At 42.5% G+C, this 21,698-nt stretch overlaps 1 protein-coding gene across 1 annotated transcript in view; it reads right to left on the bottom strand.

The window, feature by feature from the left end:
- Positions 1-39: 39 nt before the first annotated feature.
- The window catches only part of camsap3 (calmodulin regulated spectrin-associated protein family, member 3), a 25,018-nt gene continuing 3,359 nt past the window's right edge, over positions 40-21,698 (bottom strand). Inside the window, exons 2-17 of the mRNA XM_061089571.1 lie at positions 16,899-17,161; positions 9,584-9,724; positions 9,315-9,398; positions 8,005-8,143; positions 7,561-7,700; positions 7,387-7,471; positions 7,242-7,284; positions 7,087-7,142; positions 6,728-6,800; positions 4,547-6,638; positions 4,321-4,445; positions 3,287-3,579; positions 3,075-3,168; positions 2,646-2,764; positions 2,418-2,536; positions 40-2,325 (exon numbers count right to left, since the gene is read on the bottom strand). Of these exons, the coding sequence (XP_060945554.1) occupies positions 2,026-2,325; positions 2,418-2,536; positions 2,646-2,764; positions 3,075-3,168; positions 3,287-3,579; positions 4,321-4,445; positions 4,547-6,638; positions 6,728-6,800; positions 7,087-7,142; positions 7,242-7,284; positions 7,387-7,471; positions 7,561-7,700; positions 8,005-8,143; positions 9,315-9,398; positions 9,584-9,724; positions 16,899-17,161 (4,166 nt within the window). The 3' untranslated portion in view covers positions 40-2,025. The remainder of the gene's footprint in view (positions 2,326-2,417; positions 2,537-2,645; positions 2,765-3,074; positions 3,169-3,286; positions 3,580-4,320; positions 4,446-4,546; positions 6,639-6,727; positions 6,801-7,086; positions 7,143-7,241; positions 7,285-7,386; positions 7,472-7,560; positions 7,701-8,004; positions 8,144-9,314; positions 9,399-9,583; positions 9,725-16,898; positions 17,162-21,698) is intronic.

Raw genomic sequence — 21,698 nt, forward strand, 5'->3', positions numbered from 1 at the left:
TAAAACAAAACAAAACATGGGAATGAAAAAAGAAAAAGATGATTCGAAAAGGGTTTTTATTCGTCTGGTCCAGTTGCAGGGATAGTCAAGTTTATGAAATGAACATACATAGTGTGCTGGCACAAATTTGATAACGCATAAGTAGGAAAATGGTATGACACCTCCTTCATGAAATGAATGAGTGACTTAAGACCGTAACCAAAAAAAGGACACAAGTAGAAACAGAAAACTAAACATCAAATGCAACATCTAATGCAAACCAAATAAATACATCTCTGGGTGATGTGGGGATTTCTAGGGGAGAATTGCACAGAATCAAAAAATATAGTGTTAACTACCATGTACTACTCTTTACAAATACATAAATACAAACATCCACGTATTTCATATGCACTCCTCCACGCACGCTTTTAATCAATGATCTACTTTACCTTTTTCTTGTTTTTTTTAATGCTGCTCATCACATTTTTCACATCTCACTCAAACACACGAGGAAGAGAAGAAGCCAAACTCCCACACATCCTATGGTGAATTTGACCTGATCACAAAACAGATGCAGAGTCAATCGTTTTCTTTCACTCCGCGATATCGGTAAAAACAAAACGGTTTGGCGTTTACATTCCCCCATTTATACATGAGTCTAGACATTGAGTGGATGATGAGGGCTGTTACAGTCTGTAATTATCCTTCATTAAGAAAAACAATGTTTTCAATATGTCGCGACACACAAACAGGGAATCATATAACAGGAAACAGACTCCTAGTGACCTAAAGGGTTTATTAATCCCTAGACGAAAGGTTTCAGCAATTTCCATCTGTTTTGACAATTTCTATTCATTCTCATTCACTCGTTCTCATCTCAACCATCCATCTCACTAATGCTCAAGCAGCAGGCTAGCTTATTTGTAGCTTACAAAGGTCAACTTACATTTTACAAATCATTGTCAAAAAAAAAAAAAATCAAAGTAATCAGCATTCAGTATATATTAAATTAGCAATGATTATCATTTTCACACAGAGCTGTATCCAAGTAATGGTAAACACGATAAAGCCCTCCTTCATGTTTTCCAGGATCATATCTCGAGATAGACTCGGATGACGTTTCAATTCATCACATCGAGAATGAGAAAGCAATTTTAACAGGAAACAAGTCACATGAATTTTATTCTTCTCTCAGCTCTCAACGGCTGAAGTGATTTGTCCAGCAAAAAACATGTCAAAATAGTATTTAAAAAAAACATCCAGATGTCTACAGCTGAAGGAGAGCGGAAGTGGAGTGGAGTGCACAGACTGAGGAGCACGAGCGGGTTCTCCGTGTGCAATTCCACAGAGGAACCACCCCCTATGGTACTTTCTCATCCTGACCAAAATCGGTAGAAATACCCCTGAAGGGATCGAGCGGTTAGTGTGTGCCCTACATTCATATGAGAGCAGTTTTACCTGCTGTTCATTTTCAGCTGAGATCAGAACAGGGAGCTGAGCCGCTTGACTCATTCGACTGGAGAGAGAGAGAGAGAGAGAGAGAATGGGCTGGAAGAAAAGGCAGCAAAAGGAAAAGCAAGCAGAATCGAGAGGGGAACTACTCAGCCCAAAATACTGTTAAGCGGGCAAAGGCAGTATGGTCGTCTCCTCTTTTTCTTACCTAAGAGTTGTGAAAAATGACTCTGGGGGCAGAATAAGGCAAGTCATAGGGTGGCAGGGTGCAAGAGGGAGAGACTTCTTCGTCCTGGCAGAATTAGAAGATTACATTTTACAATCGAGCGCCAATCAGAAGCTCTTGAAACTATTTTAACTACAATGGCTGAAGGAGTGAGTGAGTGAGTGACTGGCTCTTTTTCTTGGCATGTAGAGTTTTTGCTGTAGGGGTCCAGGTTGATATCTCAGTCATGCTGTCCATTGTTAGTCTAACTGTATAATGAACGACCTCAAGAGCCTCACTGGCCAAAATACAGGACAATAGGAGTCATGCTGGGAGTGGGTTCCCTGAATGATAACATCTCCACCCATCTTTTCTGTGCATCGTCTTTATTTGGGGGTGCCGAGCTTTTTGGGAGTTCCTGGGCGCTTTTGCCAAATGTGACCGGGGATTGTGAAGGCGTCGACGCTCATGGACATGGTTTTGGACGGGATGGCCGTGAACTGCTTGCGGTCAGAGCTGTACTTGTAAATGGACTCGACCATCTCGGGGGAGATGAAGCGCGGGCCGTTACCGGTGAGCCGTACCATCTCCTCGGTTTCAGGGTTCATGGTGTAAACTGCTCTGAATTGGCAGCTGGAATCTCTGAAGAGGATGAGGAAATGATTGGCAGTGCTTTTCTCCATATCCTGAAGAGAGAAAGAAACACTGTGTAACTGCGGCAGAGACATGAACTCAGTCACTTGTAGCCTAGTCGGGGTGGACTTCTTTGTTGGCTTACCTCTACAATCTTGTTTTTCTGTGGTTCATTGACCCTGCCGGCCAGGCAGCAGCGAGTGATGGCATTATGGATGATGAACTTGTTGGACTTAAAGGTAGGCTCCTTGTACAGCTTTGGTCCTGCAGGATAACAGCGTTTCCAAATGTCATGTACCCGACAGAATCATGTTCATAGGATGTCATTTTAACAGCTTAAAACAACACTCATCGTTTGGAACATACGACTGACCTGTATATTCTGGGATTGAGGCAGGGGAGGAAATGGTGGAGCCATTCTCCCAGTCTCTCTCTCCATTCATAGCCGCCGATCGTCCCGGCGACATTAGCCGGGAAGGAGAGTGTGAACGGCTAGAGGAAGTCACAAAAGATAAGTCGTTATTAGACCTTGAGGCTGTGTGCCTACGCCGTATAATACTGATTGATATTCAATCCTACAAACAGTAAACTCACTAACAATATTGAAAACTTTGTCTTCGATATTCTGGCAATATTTTATCTGTTACTCCACTGAATAAAAGTCTAGTCTCATATAATGAAAACAGTTTATAGTCTTTTTTTTAATTTTTATAGTACATTTGCTTTTATCTTTGGGACTTAAAATAATTGTGACTGTTTCTGTCTCGTTACTTCCTCTCATGCCTCTCAATGTGCAGGTTACCTGGGAGACTTCCTAATCGACAGGCCTCCAGAGTCATGCGCCATGGATGACAGGTTCATGGTTGAGTGGGAGTACACTTTGTTCAGCCTGGTGCCTAGATGAGGGAAGAGAGGATGGAAAGAGGGGAAATTATACTTAGAAGCCAAAAGCATGTGTGTGGAAAAAAGCTGACATATAAAAGACACCAGTTAGTGAACGTTCAAACTATTTACCCGTGAAACCCTTGGCCGGGCTGTGAGAGAGTACGGAGTCATCTCTGAACACAGTCTTGGGTCTCTGCTTCTTGACACCGCGGACCGTGGTGGGTTTCTGCCTCAGCACCTTGTCCAAGTCTTCCATGATCTTCAGCTGGTGTCTCCGTTCATACTCCTGCCTGGTGAAGTCATCTCTGCGCTTGGGAGTCCCCTCTGCTGGTGTGGGGTGTGATGCTGAAGGGGTGCCGGGGGTGGGTGGTGTGTCCTCTCCCTTGTTCCCCCAGCCCTCGATGGTCATCCACTGAGGCTTTCTGAAAGTAAATAACAAATATATATATATATACACATATTCACACTTTACAAACCTGAATAATAAATATAGATAGATAGATTACTTTATTCATCCCAGAAGGGAAATTAAGTCGTCATAGCAGCCGGTATATTTGAATACAATAAAATACAATAGAATAGAATAGAATAAAATAAAATAAAATAAAAAATATTGAGGTAGAAAGAATAAAAAAAAGAAACACAAGATAAATAGGTAGATAAGATGCAGTGGCAAGATGATGGTAATAGTACTGATGATATGATGGTAATGTTATTGTTAGACAGTATATAAAAAATAGTACAGTATATATAGTATATAATTAGGGCTGGGCAAGTTAACTCGTTTAATCGAGTTAAATCAAGTGATGAGTTAACTCGATTGTTTATCCACCAATTATTTTCTTTTTTCCTGTTCTGCAGCAGTCAGCAACAGACTTTCACAAAATAGAAGCCTGATTTTCACAATAAAACAATAAATAATCAAACCTGAGTTAATGTGAGATAAAATAATTAAACGAGTTAACTTGCCCAGCCCTATATATAATATAAACATAATATATAAATATATAATAATAATAATATATAAATATAATAAATATAATAAATATAAATATATAAATATATAATAATATATAAAGTTACATTGAATTTCACAGAGACACAACATGCTACAGCCTTCATCTGGCTATGGATGCAGATGTTTGAGAGAAAAGGATTCTCACTTTAGCTCTTTTTCTTTTTCCTGTTCCAGTTTGCGCTTCTTCATCTCATCTGCTCTTTTCTGCTGTTTCTCCAGCAGAGCTGCTCTTCGCTGGGCCATCTCGTCCTCCGGTCGCACCGTGTCCTCCTAATAATGAAGACCAACATAAAAACAACATTAACGTGGAGAAGATACAAAACACAGGATTTTTAGAATGGGTCCTACATTAATAAAGATTAGTCACCTACCTTGAAAAAGAAACCGACCCCTCCTTTCGTCTCTGGTTCTGTCCGGTCACTCATTGTGTCTGAAAAGCCGTCGGGTAGCGGGTCGTCCTCGGCCCCATCTTGCAGAGCAGACAGCGGGATCTCAATCAGGCTGCTGCGTTTGCCATTCACAATCCCGGCCGGGGCATCACTCTCGAAGGAGCACTCTGATGGGGCACCAGAGCTGCAGCCCCCACCTCCATGCCTGGATGCATGACCATGCAAAGACCCTTCCAGGTCCATGCTGAATATGCTATGGTCATCGTTGGAGCCTACCTCTGACAGGGCGTCATCTGCGGCAGGACGGTGCGTCAGGGTAGGAAACGGTACCGGGGTCAGTGCCGGCGTGGGAACTGGACTTGGTCCACACGAGCGCAGGTCATCTAGGCTGCTCGAGTCCCCAATGGAGAATGAGGATGAATTCTGGACTTGGGACTGCCAGGGACTCACTCGCCGACGGTGGTTCATGCTGTCAACGTTTTGATGAGGGACGAGAACTCTTGACACGGTCGGGACCTTCGTGTCCGAGGGATGACTGTTATGGTAGTGTTTGGGGCTTTTAGGGGGCACGGATTGGGCTCTACGGTGGGCATGAGGAGATTTAGGAGGAGTGGCGTGGTTTGTGAGTCTACGCGATGGAGAAGGAGAGGAGGAGGCGGAATTTAAATCTCGGTTGGATTCTCGAGACATGCGTGCAGGGGTGTGGGCAGGGGTGGAGGTTTTAGGGCTGGCTGGAATAACCCAGGAACCCACAGCTTTCTTCTTGACGAGATGGTTCTGCTGCTCTGTGAGTCGGTGCATGTCACTTTGCAGGGAGCTGAGAGCTGCAGTCAGCTTCGACACAGCATTGTTATAGTCCCCTAGTGGAGCCACCGTTTTTTCGCCCGGGGTCCCAGAGCCCTTCTCTCCTGGTGTACCTGCCTTTTCTTTGGAGTGACTAAACTGTTTGTTGGGCTGAAGCCCCCCTTTGACATTACCCTCATCCTTCACTGAGGGGCGCTGTTCATCTTGGTCCTGCTGGTCTTCCGCCTCCATGTGAGCTAGCCTTTCTTCCAAGTTCAAGCGAGAGAGTTCCTCTTTTGTGGATGAGCTGCTGACCTTGCCATCCCCTCCTTCCCCCTCGCCCTCATCCTGCTCCTTCTTTAACTGCAGAAAGGCACTCTTACCCAGTCTTTGCCTGTGCTTGGAAAAAATGGCCTCAATGCGTTTCTTCTGGGCTTCGATAGCTTTGCGCTTTTCTTCAAGCCGAACTCCCAGCTCGGTCATCTCATTATTGAGTTGTGGGCTCTTGCTGGGGCTTTCCTCAGTCTTTTGTGACCAAGTGGTCATCTGAGGAGAAGAGGTGTCCCTGGCTTTCGGAGAATCTATTATCTGCTTCTTTTTGCGCTCTGCAAAGCTGGTCAACTTGACACCGCTGTCCGACTCCTCTTTGCCGTGGCCCCTAGCAGAGTGGGCACCAGCAGCTGGAGTGCTGGGAGTGGACCGGGCCTTAGGCAAGTCTTCTGATGCATCTGAGTCCACACTGCCGTCTCTCAAGACCGAGTCATCATCTCGTGAACATTCGGAAGTGTTCCTGGTGCGAGCGGAGGCCCTGGACTCTCCTGTAGGCCGGTACATCATTCCTGAGCGGGAAGGAGCGGAGCAGCTCATGTTGCTGGTGTGTCTCGAGCTAGCCGGGTCATCAGGAGAGTGGAGGTAGAAGCCATCAGGCGCCCCATCCGGGTGTAAACGAGGCTCCATTTTGCTCTCGTTGTGGATAATTTGGAGAGCCTCCTCAATGGTAGGCAGCTCTCCTGTTTCAGTCTCTGCAAGACCATTCTGCTCTGCCAACCGTGGAATACTGGGAGCCTGTGTGGTCCAGGAAGCTCTCTGTGGGCCACTGGGGCCCGAGGGTTTGTTAAGCAAATGGCTGATGTCTTCAGTAGGGGTGTAGGGAACGCGGATGATGTTTTGGGCTGCTGGGTTGAGTTGATCTGAGCTCACAGAGCGGGTGATCACAGGGTCGCCCATCACAATGTCCACATCGCTGTCCAGGCCAAAAGGGATGCTGAAGGACACTGCTGACAAGGGTCGGCTGAGAGAGAGAGAGAGAGAGAACAATGTCAGTACAAGTCCAATAGAAAAAATAAGAAATATATATGTGTCAGAATATATTGGTCTAACCTGAGAGGTCTCTTGCTCCATGTCTTTCCAACTCCTTCTATATGAGACATTGAGGTAGACTGAGTCAAAGATCCTGAGAATAATGGGACACACACACAAACATGTGAAGGCATGCACACAACACAGGGAGGCACAACACGCATGGATGCACATGTCAACCAAACTGCACAATAAAAGTAAAAAAAAATATGTAGAAGAGGTTTAATATATTTATAAAAGTAAGAAAACAAGGGTATCGTGCAACATGAAAAATACAAACAAGCATTGAGGGGAAAATAGGTGAACCAGATTGAAAAATTATAAGGGCATACAAAGGTTTGTAGTTTGATGTAATGATGAGAATACAGTATTAATCTTACCTGATGCAGGGGAGGAGATAGGGAGAAAAGGCTTCTTGAAGATAGAAGGGGAGGTACTGCAAGCCAGGGAAAAAATTAAGTTCAAGTGCATCCAAAGAATTTATCAGACTTCTACAAAAACAAACATCAAACAATCATTAAGAGAGCTTCAGTACCTGTTTCCAGTCAAGCTACTTGGTGTTACTGGTGTGGAACCATCTAACAAAGGGGTAAATCATACGATTAGACAATCTCACGTCATGATCTTCCTTGTAAGATGATACAGGATTTACAAAGCACCACATAATTAGTGACACTTACCCAACGTGTTTATTGGCTGAACAAAGTCTGGCTTTTGTACTTCAAACCAGCTCAGTAGTTCTCCCAGGAAGCTCAGCCAGTTGACCTACAAAAATGACACAAAAATAAATCCGGTATTAAGAAAAGCAGTAATACTCTGGATTTGTTGTGAGTGTATCATTTAAACAGAAGTACCTGAAGCTCCTGTGGGGTGTAGATCATGTCCTCCAGTGCCAAGTGACAGCAGCTCTTCAGACAGCTGTCACAGAATTCACGAATGAACTGCAGGTTGTACAGGCTGTCTGCTACAGACATGGAATCCTTCATACAAACATCTTCGGGAGAGGAAAACAAACATTTATTAACTGATATAATAACTTCAGTACAAAATCAAAGTTGTTAAGTAAACTACAGTAAGGATTTTCACTCTTAAGGTGCTTTCAGACATGCACTTAACTCTGGATAATTTTTGGAGAATATCCGGAGTTCAGTGCATGTCTGAAAGCACCTTAAGAGTGAAAATGGTCAAATGCAAACGCAAAAGTCCAAGCTACAGACACTTTTGAGTTTTTTTGCCTGGAGGTCATGTCAGAAAACGGCTCTGGGGTCAGGGTTAGTGGTTAGAGCGTTTGTTGGTACCTTCAAGTCTTAGCAGTCCAGGACAATAGTAATGTATGACAGCAGCAATGGCACAACCACTGGACAGGTCTTTGACTTCATTCACCACTGGGAAGATGGCTGTTTGTTTGGACTGAATTTTATCCTTCCTGTAGCGGAGCTAAAAAAAAAAAACAATAAAACAAAAAACAGCAAATCAACAACACAATCTAATATTTAAAAAGGTTTATGAGTTAAATTATTTTCTACGTGTAGTTAACATTAAATACCACCATCAAAGTCAATGTTTTCAAAAACACAGGTCAATACTCTTAAACACAAATGCATTTTAATACAGAAAATGTTTTAATAACTGCATGTGAGAAAGAGGACAAAAAAAGGTCATGCTAATATGTACAAGAGACGCATTAGGTGAAGAAATGTTCAATTCAAGGGGAGAGCAGGATGTAGGAGGGTTTTGTCAGCAAAAGGTAGGACAGGTCAGGGTCTCAAGAGAGAGAGAAAGAAAAAAGGCGTCTCCAGTACAACTGAGGTAAACAAAAGAACAACAGACGGTCAGCAGGGACGAGCCGACAACAATCCTGTCTCTGTTAACCCCTGTAGCTTTTCACAACAAACACACACCTCTGTCACAGACAACCAGAGGAACCGGTCAGACATCGATCACTTTCAAGGCCTGCTGGAGTCCCAATTGTGATTCATGCACCACTCATGTTTCGACAAACAATGCCTTCCACGCCCCTGCCATGCCCCGCCCTATGACATTTACGCTGTGACGTGCAATTCAATGCAGCGTATAGAATGTGATGCACACTAGCATTCCCACACCAGCATATGGAGAAAAAAAAAAAAACACACCTGACCATCAGATATTTGCTGATAAATTTGATGAAGACACTGGAAGGATGGAGGGACAGGGGGAGGGAGCAGAGGAAAGGAGGGAACTTACAGGAACAAGTTTCCAGTACCAGCGAGTGGGACACTGTCAGAGAGGAGGAGGGGATAGGAAAAAGAGAAAGACAGGGAGGTGGAGAACAGGAGCACAACAAGAGGTATTACGCCTACAGAAGAAGAACTAGACAAAAGGAGAGAAAGGGTTTGAGATGATTTCTTGCCGTGACAACACAACCTTGTTGACAAAGCAGTGACGCTGCACTGTATTTATTGTGTCAACCACTCCTGGGCCTGAGAGTGCAGCAAAACCAACAATATAGGCTTAATAGACAGACACTTTTATATAACACTGAATGCATCATGTCAGAGGGTGTGTTTGGATATAATCACGTGTGACGAGAGATAGAAATACACTGGATGTGAAATGTAAAACTCACAGAGGGTTGAAGAGGTTGGGGCTCTGTAGCCTGAGACGAGTCATTCTGGGGTTCCTCTGTAAGTTCTCTCATCTTCTGATTTAACTGAGGATACGGAAATAAAATATACACACATAGTTAGTACACTTAGGTAAAGGATCTGAACTTTGTGTCATGTTTATAAAATGGCTAAAGTGACATTGTATCTGGTACAACAGACAGCTAAGTAAGTATGAACAATTTCTGACAGGATACAATAAAGATGTGTGTCTCTCTGGCCGGATCTTTACCCCGTTAACCCAATGAAGCAGAGCCTCCTCCCAGCTGGCAGCTCCGCCCAGCAACTCGGCCGAACCAGACGTCTTCACCGCAGCCACCGTCTCCATGGCTCCCGCTGTCATCAGGGCGTCTATCACAGCAAGGTGGGCGCTCTGCACCAATAACATGGAGGAACAAGAACAGGAAGAGTCAGAGCTGGGGCAAGAGAGCACAACCTCATAAATCAATTAGGGCTAACACAATAATGCTGCACGCTGACATTTCTCCGGCTCACTGCAGATCACCTCTTACTGCTGTACCACGACTGAAATTTACCAGCAGCATCCTCTAGAGGTCACCAGACGCCACACGTGAGTCAGCGGAAACACAAACAAGAATTCTCAGCGAGCAAACACACACACACACGAGTAGATGTGGGTGAACTTTGGACCTATGTTTGTACAATCATTAAATCATTAAAAGAGGCAGTGGACCTGTAATATGAAAACATGTGTGTTCCTGCACTGTCATTCCTCAGCTGTGCTCCCTTCATTGCCCTCTCCGTCTCTATTGTGAAGTGAAACATTGCTTTATGACTCATGTGTAGGAGACTGTGGGAGAAAATGAGGTGTTGTAACTAGATCACCGGGAAGCAAAAGACAAAACTGCATTCTCAGTGTTCCATGTGCTTTCTGCTTTTCTGGTGTTTGTGTTTTTTCCAGACAGAGAAAGAGCCTTAAAACGGTCCAACTACTTATTTTGTCCAATTAAACAATCAGACAAAACCTCTTGCTTACATATATTGTCTGTTCCCGAGCACTTTTATCAAGCAGATTTGTCCTCATACTTGAGACGTGAGACCATTACTGTGTTCTCTCTAATGGCCAGAGCCCATTAAAATGCACCACCGACATGATCAGCTCAGGCGGAGTGAACAGCTTAACTCTATAAACCTGTTAGCTCATTACAAGTTGTGCTTCACTGTGCCATGGAGCTGAAACCAACAAATCTTCACATGTCTAACCTCCGTGGTGCTCCAAGAGATTCAGACATTTTAACCATGTAAATAATTTACATTTTATTCCCACAAACAATTGGCAAATAACATAAATCATTGGGATTATTCATGATAGCAATTCTTTTTCAAGTTTTTGAATTCAATGTATGATTCCCACATTTTCCTGTATCAATTTCACTTGTTATTGTCATCAAACAGTAGCACTGGGTCCCCAGTCGCCTCAATACTAGCTAATTGCAACCAGCCCCTTGTTATAGTAATTAATTCTGGCCTACAGAGGAGACAGCCAAGGAACAACACATTCCTGTCAAGGGGCCACTCCTACAATGTCCAATCTTGAGTTTTGAGCCTAATCTGTGCAAATCAGTGCCTGCTCCCTTTTACTACTTACAAATTCCACTTTAGAGGCCAGACATTCTTGGTCTAACCTCTTAGCGTTGCCCCTGATCGAGGCTGGTGGCGCTCCAGCTGCGTGCGTGAGCCCTGTCTGCATGTCTGCTTACTCAACCCTGATGTAAAGTGCTGACCTAGACAGACCCACTGATGGGTCGAGCAGGGCGGGCTACGCCAGCAGAGGCTTGTCAGATGGCATTGGGTCAGGCTCTGTGGTTGAGCTGCAGTCAGTCACCGGGAGCGATGTGGCTCCGGCTCACCTGCTCCCACAAACTCTGCTGCCAGGGCCAAAGCTGCAGCTTCTATTTTAAGTGGGAATATTGGTCCACGGTCTTGATTGTTATTCATATTTACATATCAACTTTCATATATTACTTTTCATACTAGTGGTGGGGGGAAAAATCGATTCTGTTCAGAATTGCGATATTTTGCGTCCGCGATTATATCGATACTGTAGCACAAAGTATTGCAATATTTAAAAAAAAAAAAAACTAGGACAGTTTCAGAGTTTAAAAGATACCAAGTGTGTATGTGGAAAGGATGTTCTCCACTGCAGGAGATATAGTAACGGCCCAGAGGAACTTTAACATCTGAGCATGTTGACCAACTCCTTTTACTGAACAAAAATGCCAATATTCCCAAATTAATTTAACATTTTGGGTCATGACCTTGCAGGTCTCAACTTGATTGAAGCTCTAGGTTACTCTTATTTATATGATTGAGCTCAGTGTTCATGTGAGAGGTCTCCTATTCAGAAAATAATTACAAAGGTCCTGTGTCCTGAATGTTCAAGGACAAAGTTTTTGCACTTCAGTTAATGTGTAGAAGACAATGTTGTTCACAGAATTAAATGTGACATTTGAAGTGAGTTGAGCAGTCTTATTTTCCTCATTTTTTGTAATGCCTTTGAATAATATGGGGGACATGAATCGCAATAAATCGCAGAATCGAATCGCAATACTTGCAGTATCGCAATATATCGCAGAATTGCAATACTATTGAATCGTGGCCCAAATATCGCAATACTATTGAATTGTCACATTTTTGCCAATTCCCACCCCTAGTTCATACAGTGAATATATATGTTAAAATGCTCTTTTTGAGTCTTGATGACTGAGCTTCCTTTGAATGGTATAACATTGAATGTAATTTAGGAACTAGAGGGATGTGAGGGGCTGTGTTGACCTGCAGTTATTTAACATTTAAATTTTCTTGAATTATTTGCTTTGTAAATGAATGTCTTGTGAAAAAGGAGCAGAATACATAAGACTATTATTCTTCGTTTGCATTTTAATTGTTTTGTTTGATCGTTGAATTAAATAAACGTATATATATATATTGATCATCAGAAGAAATTTGGGGTTCAATATCTTGCCCAAGGACACTTCGGGAATCTGACCTCTCCATCTCCTGAGCCACAGCCGGCCCAATATAATATAATTATGATCTAACAAAATTCTGTGCTTGTCTTGAGAGCAAAGCCTGATTGAGGTCTGGATTAAATAAAGTCACTAATATGTCTGAGCCCTACAACACTGCACGCTGATGTCGAGCTAAATTCTGCCAGTAGCTGTGAAACCCATCACTGTGTGAAAGAAGACAGGATGAGTGACAGAGAGAAAGAAGAAATGAACCAGAGAGAATGACAGACTGGGTGAAAGTGGCAGACCCTGTTGTCGTACTGTACACTAATTATTCAGAGGAAACAAAAAGGGCTGAATCAAAGGGGGGCAGGGGGGGGGTGCTAGTGGATTTCCCCCTGCAGACCCAGGAGAGCTCGCTAAGCTAAATCACAAGTCTCCCTAATGAGAGGGGAGAGAGGAGCGACTCGTGAACACACAGCGCAGAGACTGCCAGATCACCATAACAACCAACTAGCTGACCCACAATGCATCTCAACACAAGCCTGACCACAGCACCGCTCTGTGCTCTGGCTTAGCACCGGCTCTCTGCCTCGGAAACATCCAGCCAGCAAACACTTGGCGATCCGCAAAACCAGTGTGAGAAATAGGAAAAATTAATACCTCGTCAATCTTTCTGGTCTTTATGGCCCAAATCTGCCCACATCATCGTGTGAAAGATGTGCCAAACAAAGAATGTGAAGTTATTATTGTGGATCAGTAAGCGAGATTACAGTGAGGGCAAAACCTGATTATGTCTGAAATATGACTTAACCCCATCCCCCTCCCCTGCCTGATGCTGTGAGGGAGACAAACAGGGGGATCTGGCAGGTCTGGGGCCCAGCACAGGGACTTTGCACAGGAGGTTATATGGTTATCTGTACGTCCATTTGAACATGGACTGTATGCATAAGCAAAGAAAGGAGAAAGAAAAAAGTCTGCAACAGTTTTAAACTACAGGGTGTAAATGTTGACTTTCGCACTCCACATTAATCTTTCCATCAGCTAAGGTCCAAAGCAGAACACAAAGATGCTGGTTCTAGATATTCCTGATAGTCTGCCACTTCTATTTCCAACTAAGCTCTTGACGGGTGCACACATGAGCAGAAAGCTGCCAACACAGCAGTATGATTTAAGTGTCAGTATCCATCCAAAACCAACAGGGAACCAGAGGAGGGTTAGCTGCATTATGGCTACATGACTTACTTTGTCACTGTGGGAACTAACGCTCAGCCCAGTCCTCCAGTGCAATCAATTTCAGCCGGTTAGAATCGTTATGACATCCCACTGTCCCAGCCGACAATGGATGTAATAAATACATGATGAGCGTGATGTGTTGAAATGTTATGTGCATTGTGAGTCAGTGGTCATCTCTGGCGTGTCATCTAGTCGTGGATGATGACGTTCAGTCTGCATGGCAGATTATCTCTAATCTTCACAGATCTTTATCCTCAATCTCAGGAGTGATGGGGGTTGGGGTACGTGGGTAAAGGGTGGAGACTGCAGAAAGCTCCACTTCTGATGAACGCTCCAAAGAGGCCCAAGGATGTGCTCTCGCTCCAGGCACTAGCCTGAGAAAACAACCGGCTAGCTTAGGTTGCAAGAGCTGGGCCATTGACTGTTTCTACAACCTAATACACTCTGAAAGCATATTTATCAACAATTGTTTAAGTGTTTAATTATCAAAAATCCATGTGACTACATTTTAACTTAAATTTTTTGAGAAAATAATACATTATATTAACATTATGATAACAATACATTATATTAACACACAATCTTTGATATTATCATCAATACCTTGTACGTAAGCATGTCCAGCATGCGTGGATTTACAAGACACTGTAAACTGAAATAAAGACAAAAAGAACAAGATTAAGTCTAAGTTAATGAATATATATTGTCTTGTTTCTAAAGTAATTGTTTGTACTTTAGACTTGACCCTATCTTGTTACTGATTATTCAAAGGAAAATGGAACTCACTCTCCTCTTGCCCTAGATGATGCAGCTCACTGCGTTCTTTTTCTTCCTGTATATATATTTCTAAATCTAACTATTGACCAAGGAATGTCAAGGTCTAGAGGCAGGGACAAACAAGACATGCTTCTTCATCCTGTAGCAGCAGCTTAACACTTTGATGAAGGGAATATTACCGTAGTGTTTTTGCCCTACTTTGATCAACGCACCAACTGCGTAGTTTTATATAGCAGGTCACTGGCACGCCGTTCTGACACTGCTGCTGCAAACCCAAGCCAGCACATTTTAGTGGGTCAGGATAAACCTACATCCCTGGATTTATACATAAGCCAAATTTCTCAATGAATAGCAATGATGCAAGATGTTAAATAAATCAATAACAAACAGAAAAAGCATCAGGGCTCCGTCACCTGTCAGTGACAAACATGACTCAACATACTTTTATGTAAATGCACTATGTTATCCTCTTGTTTCACACGGATAAGTGAAGCTGTAATATACAGCAGCGCTGCAGCAGATTGCTCCAAAGCAGTTTACTGGCCAAGACCCACATTGGTGCTCCATCCTTTAATGCTGCTGCAGCATGACCCACTTTCATTGCTTGCCACACTGTAGGTACAGTGCCAGTTAGTGGTAGACAAGCTCAGAGAGCAGTAACAGCCAGAATAAGAGTTTCATGATGAACCATAGTCTGGAATAATAATCTGGAAGCCATATCTAGAGCTGAGATGCACGCAAACACACACATTGCAGCAAAATCATGAAATAAGGGACGTACTCTGTCGTCAGGCCTTTATTCTGATGCTGTAGTGATAATGATGAATAGGGAAATCATGATCATTGCTACTCCTCTACAACCTTTAACATTATAAGTTTGGTTTTTGTTAACACTCCCCCCCGATTGAAATCTTTGTGTATTTTTGTGTGAAGTGGAACATCTGCCAGAGCAGGTGGTTAACTCTCACCAGGTTTGTAGTTTAGAAAAAAAAACAGTCCTGCCCAAACAACTGTATATGACTTAAAATTCAGGGCAGGCTTACATTAGGTTACATTATTTCGTCTTATTAGGTATGGTCCTACCACAGTAGTACATTAATCAACCTATAAACTTTCATATTTAACGTTGAAGTGTATCATCACAACTGCCGGCAATAGAAGAACTGCATCTGCTGAAGTGTTGTTCAGCAGCGGAGCAAACAACCTTCAAGGTAAAACACTATCCATGCAGATCCCTGGAGGCTGCATAGAGGTTTTTAAAAAACAGCCTGAAGGTGCATGAGCCACGATGGCTGGGAAAATATAGTTGATAATCTTTATAAAGTATCTCCCCTCATTTAGACTATTAGTATTCCATAGAAAATGAAATTAGCCCTATTGTGAGAGGGAGATCAAAAAAAAAAATTGGAGAGAGAGAGAGGGGGGGGCCGAGAGAGGGAGAGCAGTTCATTGTGAAGGGCTAAAAGGACAAACCAGTTCCTCTTGATTTGACTCACTAAGCTCACAGTATTCCCTCAACACAGTATCTAATGTTTCACCAGAACTGTTAAACCATTGTCCTGGTCCAGACCAACTATTGTATCCAGATCCTCCCTCCCTCTCACAACCTGGAAGTAAAGGAGTCGTCCCTTGTGTCACCATTACTGCCCTAGCAGCTGGATCCACTCATCCTCTCAGATCAGCTGGGGGGATGGGGGTGGGGTCGAATGAGCGGGGGTCTTTTTGATGTCCTTTAATCCCTTTGAATCAAAGCATAAACAAGCCACTGTATCACCAACCAAGCACATGCAGCGGCTTCTCTGTGGACTCCTGTATAGCAGAGTATCTGGTTTCAGGGGGAGGTGACTTTCCCTTCTTGGCCTGATACACAAACATAAAACAGTTTCTAACTCAAGGAATCAATCCTGCCTGCCAGACCAGTGTGCCATCATCATCTTTGTGTTTCCTGTTCACGTACACCATTAATAGAATGGCACTCAGTAGAACCTATTGCATGCCAAAGATCCACCGTGCTCTTGAATCCTGTCATGCTGCACCAAATTGCACACACTCATATTCATCCATCCTATAAGTGCAGGCATTCTTGAAAAATTCACATAATTGCCCCAAAGTGTCTTATCTTGCAATGTTAAAGAAAGAGAAAACTATCCTGGATTCACCCACTTAATTAAGTATGGTCCAAAATTTGCTGGGTTCTTCCTTGGTCCATATATTGGTCCAGTATTAGAAAAAGTGAGTAAATAAGAAGTAAATTGTGAGTAAATATATATTGTTTTTTTATTATTACTATTGTTTTTCTTATGTGTGGTGTATTTATTGTGTTTTTATGTTTCTATGTTCATTGTATGCACCAATAACCAGAGCAAATTCCAGGTAGGTGTAAACCTACTTGGCAATAAATACTTTCTGATTCTGATTCTGATATCTCCCCCCTTCCACCAAGTTTCAATAAAATCAGTTCAGTTGTTTTTGCATAATCCTGCTATTAGACAGCAATGAAAACACAACCTCCTGGGCGGAGATACAATTCTGTGAGACTGTATATAAGCTCCATATTTTTACCATTTTGATGGGTTTACGACGGAGGTCTGCATCAGTCACTAGTGTGTCCTTGTCTTTGGAGACGATGCCCTTCTGAGTGAGGAGCTCCAGCAGGGCGATGTTGTCTTTGGGCTGCGCCTCAGCTCCAGCGCCCCCCAGTAAGAGGCTGTAGGTGCGGCAGTAAAGTTCGGAGGACTGCAGGAGGCGTGTGACTGGAGGTTTAAGGTGCTCCTGCTCATACTGGTCACAGTAGAAGGGGTCACGCAGCTCTGCAGGGACATTCTCTACCAAGAGAAAAAACAAAACAGACAGAGTTTGATAGGGTCCAGGAGGAGTGGTGCTTCTTAACAAACAAATATGTATATATATATATATATATATATATAATTTAACTCTGACTTCTTCTTTCACACCTTCATTTACTCAGTTAAAGACCATCCTGAACATGGGAACTGACACCTGCTTTTGGCTCAGTGGTAGATTAAAACAGTTGGTATGGACCCTTGGTCGACATTCAAGTACATGGGTAGAGGAGAGCAAGCAGTAAGGTCATAGGTCATTTCAGAGGCTGCAGATTACAAGATGCTCTGCCACTTGCTTCTTCCCTATAAGACTGTTCAACTCCTCCCCCTCTGTCAGAGCCACCATCACTGAACTGCACTAAACCTGTCTCCTTGCACTGTGGATCCTGTACAACACTCCATATACACTTACTTCACATCATATGTGATATGTGTTCATATACACCATATTGATATTATGTATCATTTTATACAATAATATTGTCTTTTGCACACTCTGTCTACATATTCTTAGACTCTTAGTATATTATATTACCTATTGTATAGTCAAATACTTATATTCATATTCATACTTCTACTATATATCATATCATACTCTCTGTATATTCTTGTTTACGTAAGTCTATATACACATATTTATACATGTGTACATGTTATAATTACTATTATTATACCACCATTACTATTATATATACTGTTGCTGCCATTATTACCATATACTGCTTTTATATTGGTATAATTACTATCATATATAAATATATATTATGTTATATTATATACTATATATACTGTACAATTCTTATATACTGTCTAACAATACCATTACCATCATATCATCAGTACTTTTTACCATCATCTTGCCAATACACCTTATCTACCTATTTTATTGTATTTTATCTTGTGCTTCTGTTTTTTATTCTTTCTACCTCAATATTTTTAATTTTATTCTATTGTATTGTATTGTATTGTATTGTATTCAAATATTCCGGCTGCTATGACAACTTAATTTCCCTTCGGGGATGAATAAAGTACTCTATCTATCTATCTATCTATTTGTACAGAGACTTTTTAATCTCAGAGGAACAAATCAGTAACCTGAATAACCTACAAACTCAAAACCTTCAAAAGAAAATGAGAAAACTCCTAAGTGGGTTCAGACTGGGCTCTCTGTAAATAACATTAGCACAGCCTAAGAAGCATATCCGAAAAACACACACTTGAATCGCCTTCGGTGAAACTGGTTTTTCAGCATCCAGATCAATCAAACAGGAAACTCAATAGCTTGTGTCTCTGTGTAAACACACTGGAATAAGTGTCTGTTTAAAAGGGCCTTCAGCGAAAAGAGGTGACAAGCTGGAATACCAGCAGTCTGCCTGAAGAGAGAAAGGGCAGATGTCATAGTAATGTGTGTTTATGAGTGTGTAGGGTTCTTCCTAACAAAGGGATTATTACAAGGGAGGTTTCACTACGTTGTTGTATAATTACAAAGTCACGTAATAGTTTCACTGACATCAGACAACAAAACGATGGCATGTTCTCTCTCACTCTCCCTCCACGATGACTGTAGATGTCAGACAATATGGTCGGTCACACCACACGGCCCACTTTACTGTAAATACGACTGCGTGCCAAGACTACAATGCTCTCTTTACTGCTGTAAAGCCTGTGATACGTCAACCAAACCGTCCATCTATAAGTCTCAGTTTCACAAAGTTACACGACACGTAAAAATCGTTTTTCAGGTTCCCAAGATGACGTCTACAACGAAAAAGGAAAAACTTCACCAGAAGGCAAAGCAGAATGCAAATGCCGCGACTCAGTGAAATGAGAGAGATCGATACGAGCATGATTTCCCTATGGGAGAGTCTGGCCATGAATAATGACTTGCTGTGTCACATACAGTACATCACATAGAAAGACTTTATATTTTTTAAAGCTGCAAATCTTGAGTCAATAAAGAGAACAACAAGCTGGACTTGAGTGTAACTAAAACCCAGGCAAAAAGCAGAGTGATGCCTCCTCAGATGTGACATAACGTCAACTCCAGGGAAATATTTAGGATCAAAACACAAGCCTGTGTGTGTTTGCATAAACTCGAGCAACAGCCTCTCTGCCACTTTCACAGGTCACGGGGTCAGTGCTTATCTCCTGGACTGAATAAAGAGGCAGAAGTCAAATGTGAGCAAAGATTATTAAAGTGGCCACATTATTATGCTGGGCGAGCAGGGAGATTACACCTGGAGTAGGGAGGTTAAGATAAGCATTTGCCATCTACCAAGGAGGTTCTGACCCACAGATTTAATCCCTACCACCTGCAGGAGCTCTGTGCTGAAGCTGACCCTGACCTTCAATCTTTGTGTGTTAGAATGAAGCAAACAGACATGTTTTTCTACAGCAGCATTGCCACGTTGTTGTTGTTGTTTTTATAGTAACAGAAAAATAGGGAAGACCATGTCAGCGACGGACCATCATGAGCAATATTTAATCTAAAGTCTCTAATCTCTTGTCGTTGTGTCTGCAGTGAGTTCAGCTGTGTTCGCTGACGTGCATTGCTCAAGAGCCGGCTGATAAAAAGAAGCAATGTGTCCTTCTACTTCACTGCCTGATTGAGCTAGCATGCGGGTCATGACACAGGCACTACTAGTCGAGTGTGACAGTAATCAACAGGATAAGGACAAACACCAAACCAAGATTTGCTGGGGAGAAAATCTTTGACAAGACTCCAGCACCTCTCAAAATAGGATTCTTGTGAAACAATCATCATTGGCTTTCAGGAAGGTTGTTAAGCAACACAGAGCTTAAAGTAGCTCTCTATAATAACATGGCACAGCACTATGCAAATATGGCTGGATTTGACAATCTTACCTGTCAGGCTGCATAATGGAACCCAGGCTTAGATTAGATATATAATAAGGTCTCAAATGTGAAGTGGTGTACAAAGTTAATAAGTTTAGATTGTAAGTTACCACTGCTACCCAAACTTATGTTTAGGCACAAGTCCATACCTGACCATTTAAAAGTTGCATTCAGTATAAGCATTCCACTTAAGGAGAACATTTTACTAAATGAATAAGTCAGCATTACTTGTGTTTTGATAAGGCTATTCACTGTAGGTTTAAACTTTCTCTCTCTGGAAAACTGAGGTGAAAACATCCTCATCATGTGACAGAAAGGTTCAAACACAGATGATTATCCGCTCCCGTTTTTAGAACAAAGCCGGCACTATTTTGTTGCCCCAAAACGTCCTGGTGGTGAGAGAGGCTATGCTAACACCCTACCATTCATGTGACCCACTAGTTCAGAGAACAACGCTCATGCCAACATTAATATCAAAATACAGGTGAGAAAGCTTTTTCAAGAGAACATGTTAAAACAGTATACACATAGGCATAGATATATATGCATACACAGACATACTATACATTCATGCACAGTCTTTGATCTGATAGTTCAAGGAAAGATAATGACTGTATTGATATAGTGTAATTTTTTTACTCTTATCAATTGCTCAAAGTGCTTTACAGTACAAAACAACCACATTCACACACACATTCACACAGCACTACTACATGCTGCACACTTGCTATCAAACACATTGCCAAGACCCCTATTAGGAGCAATTTGGGGTTCAGTATCTTGCCCAAGGACACGTCAGCATGTGGCCTGGAGCAGACATGGATCAGACCAACGACCCTCTGGACATTGTGGATGACATGCTCTACCTCCAGAGACTGCCGGGGTATCCCGTCTCCCTTTACACCCACGGGCCCACTTGACATGAATAAGACATCCCTAACAGCCCTGTGTGTCCTGTAAACCATCACCAGAGCCGGCGCTCCATACGACATAAGCAAAGCCTGTAAATGCATTACAGAGTCAGTGTACACAGAACAACAACCTACGGACAGTCCCACTTCATCATATGTGCTAACAGGACAACACTGGATAACAGAGTGACAGTGTGACATTAGCCTGGAGCAGAGCGGTTTTAGGTTTAGACACGGACTTCCAACCAGATCTGTTGGTTTTACTGTGATCTTTGTCCTCCATGTGTGGTGTGGCAAGTGACTTCACATACACATTATCTTTAAACACACTTCACAAGTCAGTGACTGTAAACAGGGTTGAACCTGAGAGTTTCGAACAGTACACCAATCAGGCCTTGCTCTTGAGTAAACACTAAAATCAAGAACACATCCTCCTCAGGTCCTTGTCCCTTGTTGACTCACCATAGCTACAATGATGGGGAGAGGGTGAGTAATCACTCCGATAGGAATTCGGGAGCAGCTTGTAGCTAGACGAGGCTAACATGCTAAAGAGACACAGGTTTTCCACCTGAAAAGTCGGAAGAGGAAAATCCACGACCAAAACAGATGTTTAACCTGGTCCATAAACTGGAAGACGCACAAATTAAATGACATACTTAGAAGGTAAACTGAAAGACAAATGCTGTTTACTTTATGAGTAAGCTTGTTCCAACCCTTCAAACAGGTGGATCAAGAGTTTCTGGTCTCATTCC

Source organism: Limanda limanda, chromosome 17, assembly GCF_963576545.1.
Source record: "Limanda limanda chromosome 17, fLimLim1.1, whole genome shotgun sequence".
Lineage (NCBI taxonomy): Eukaryota > Metazoa > Chordata > Actinopteri > Pleuronectiformes > Pleuronectidae > Limanda > Limanda limanda.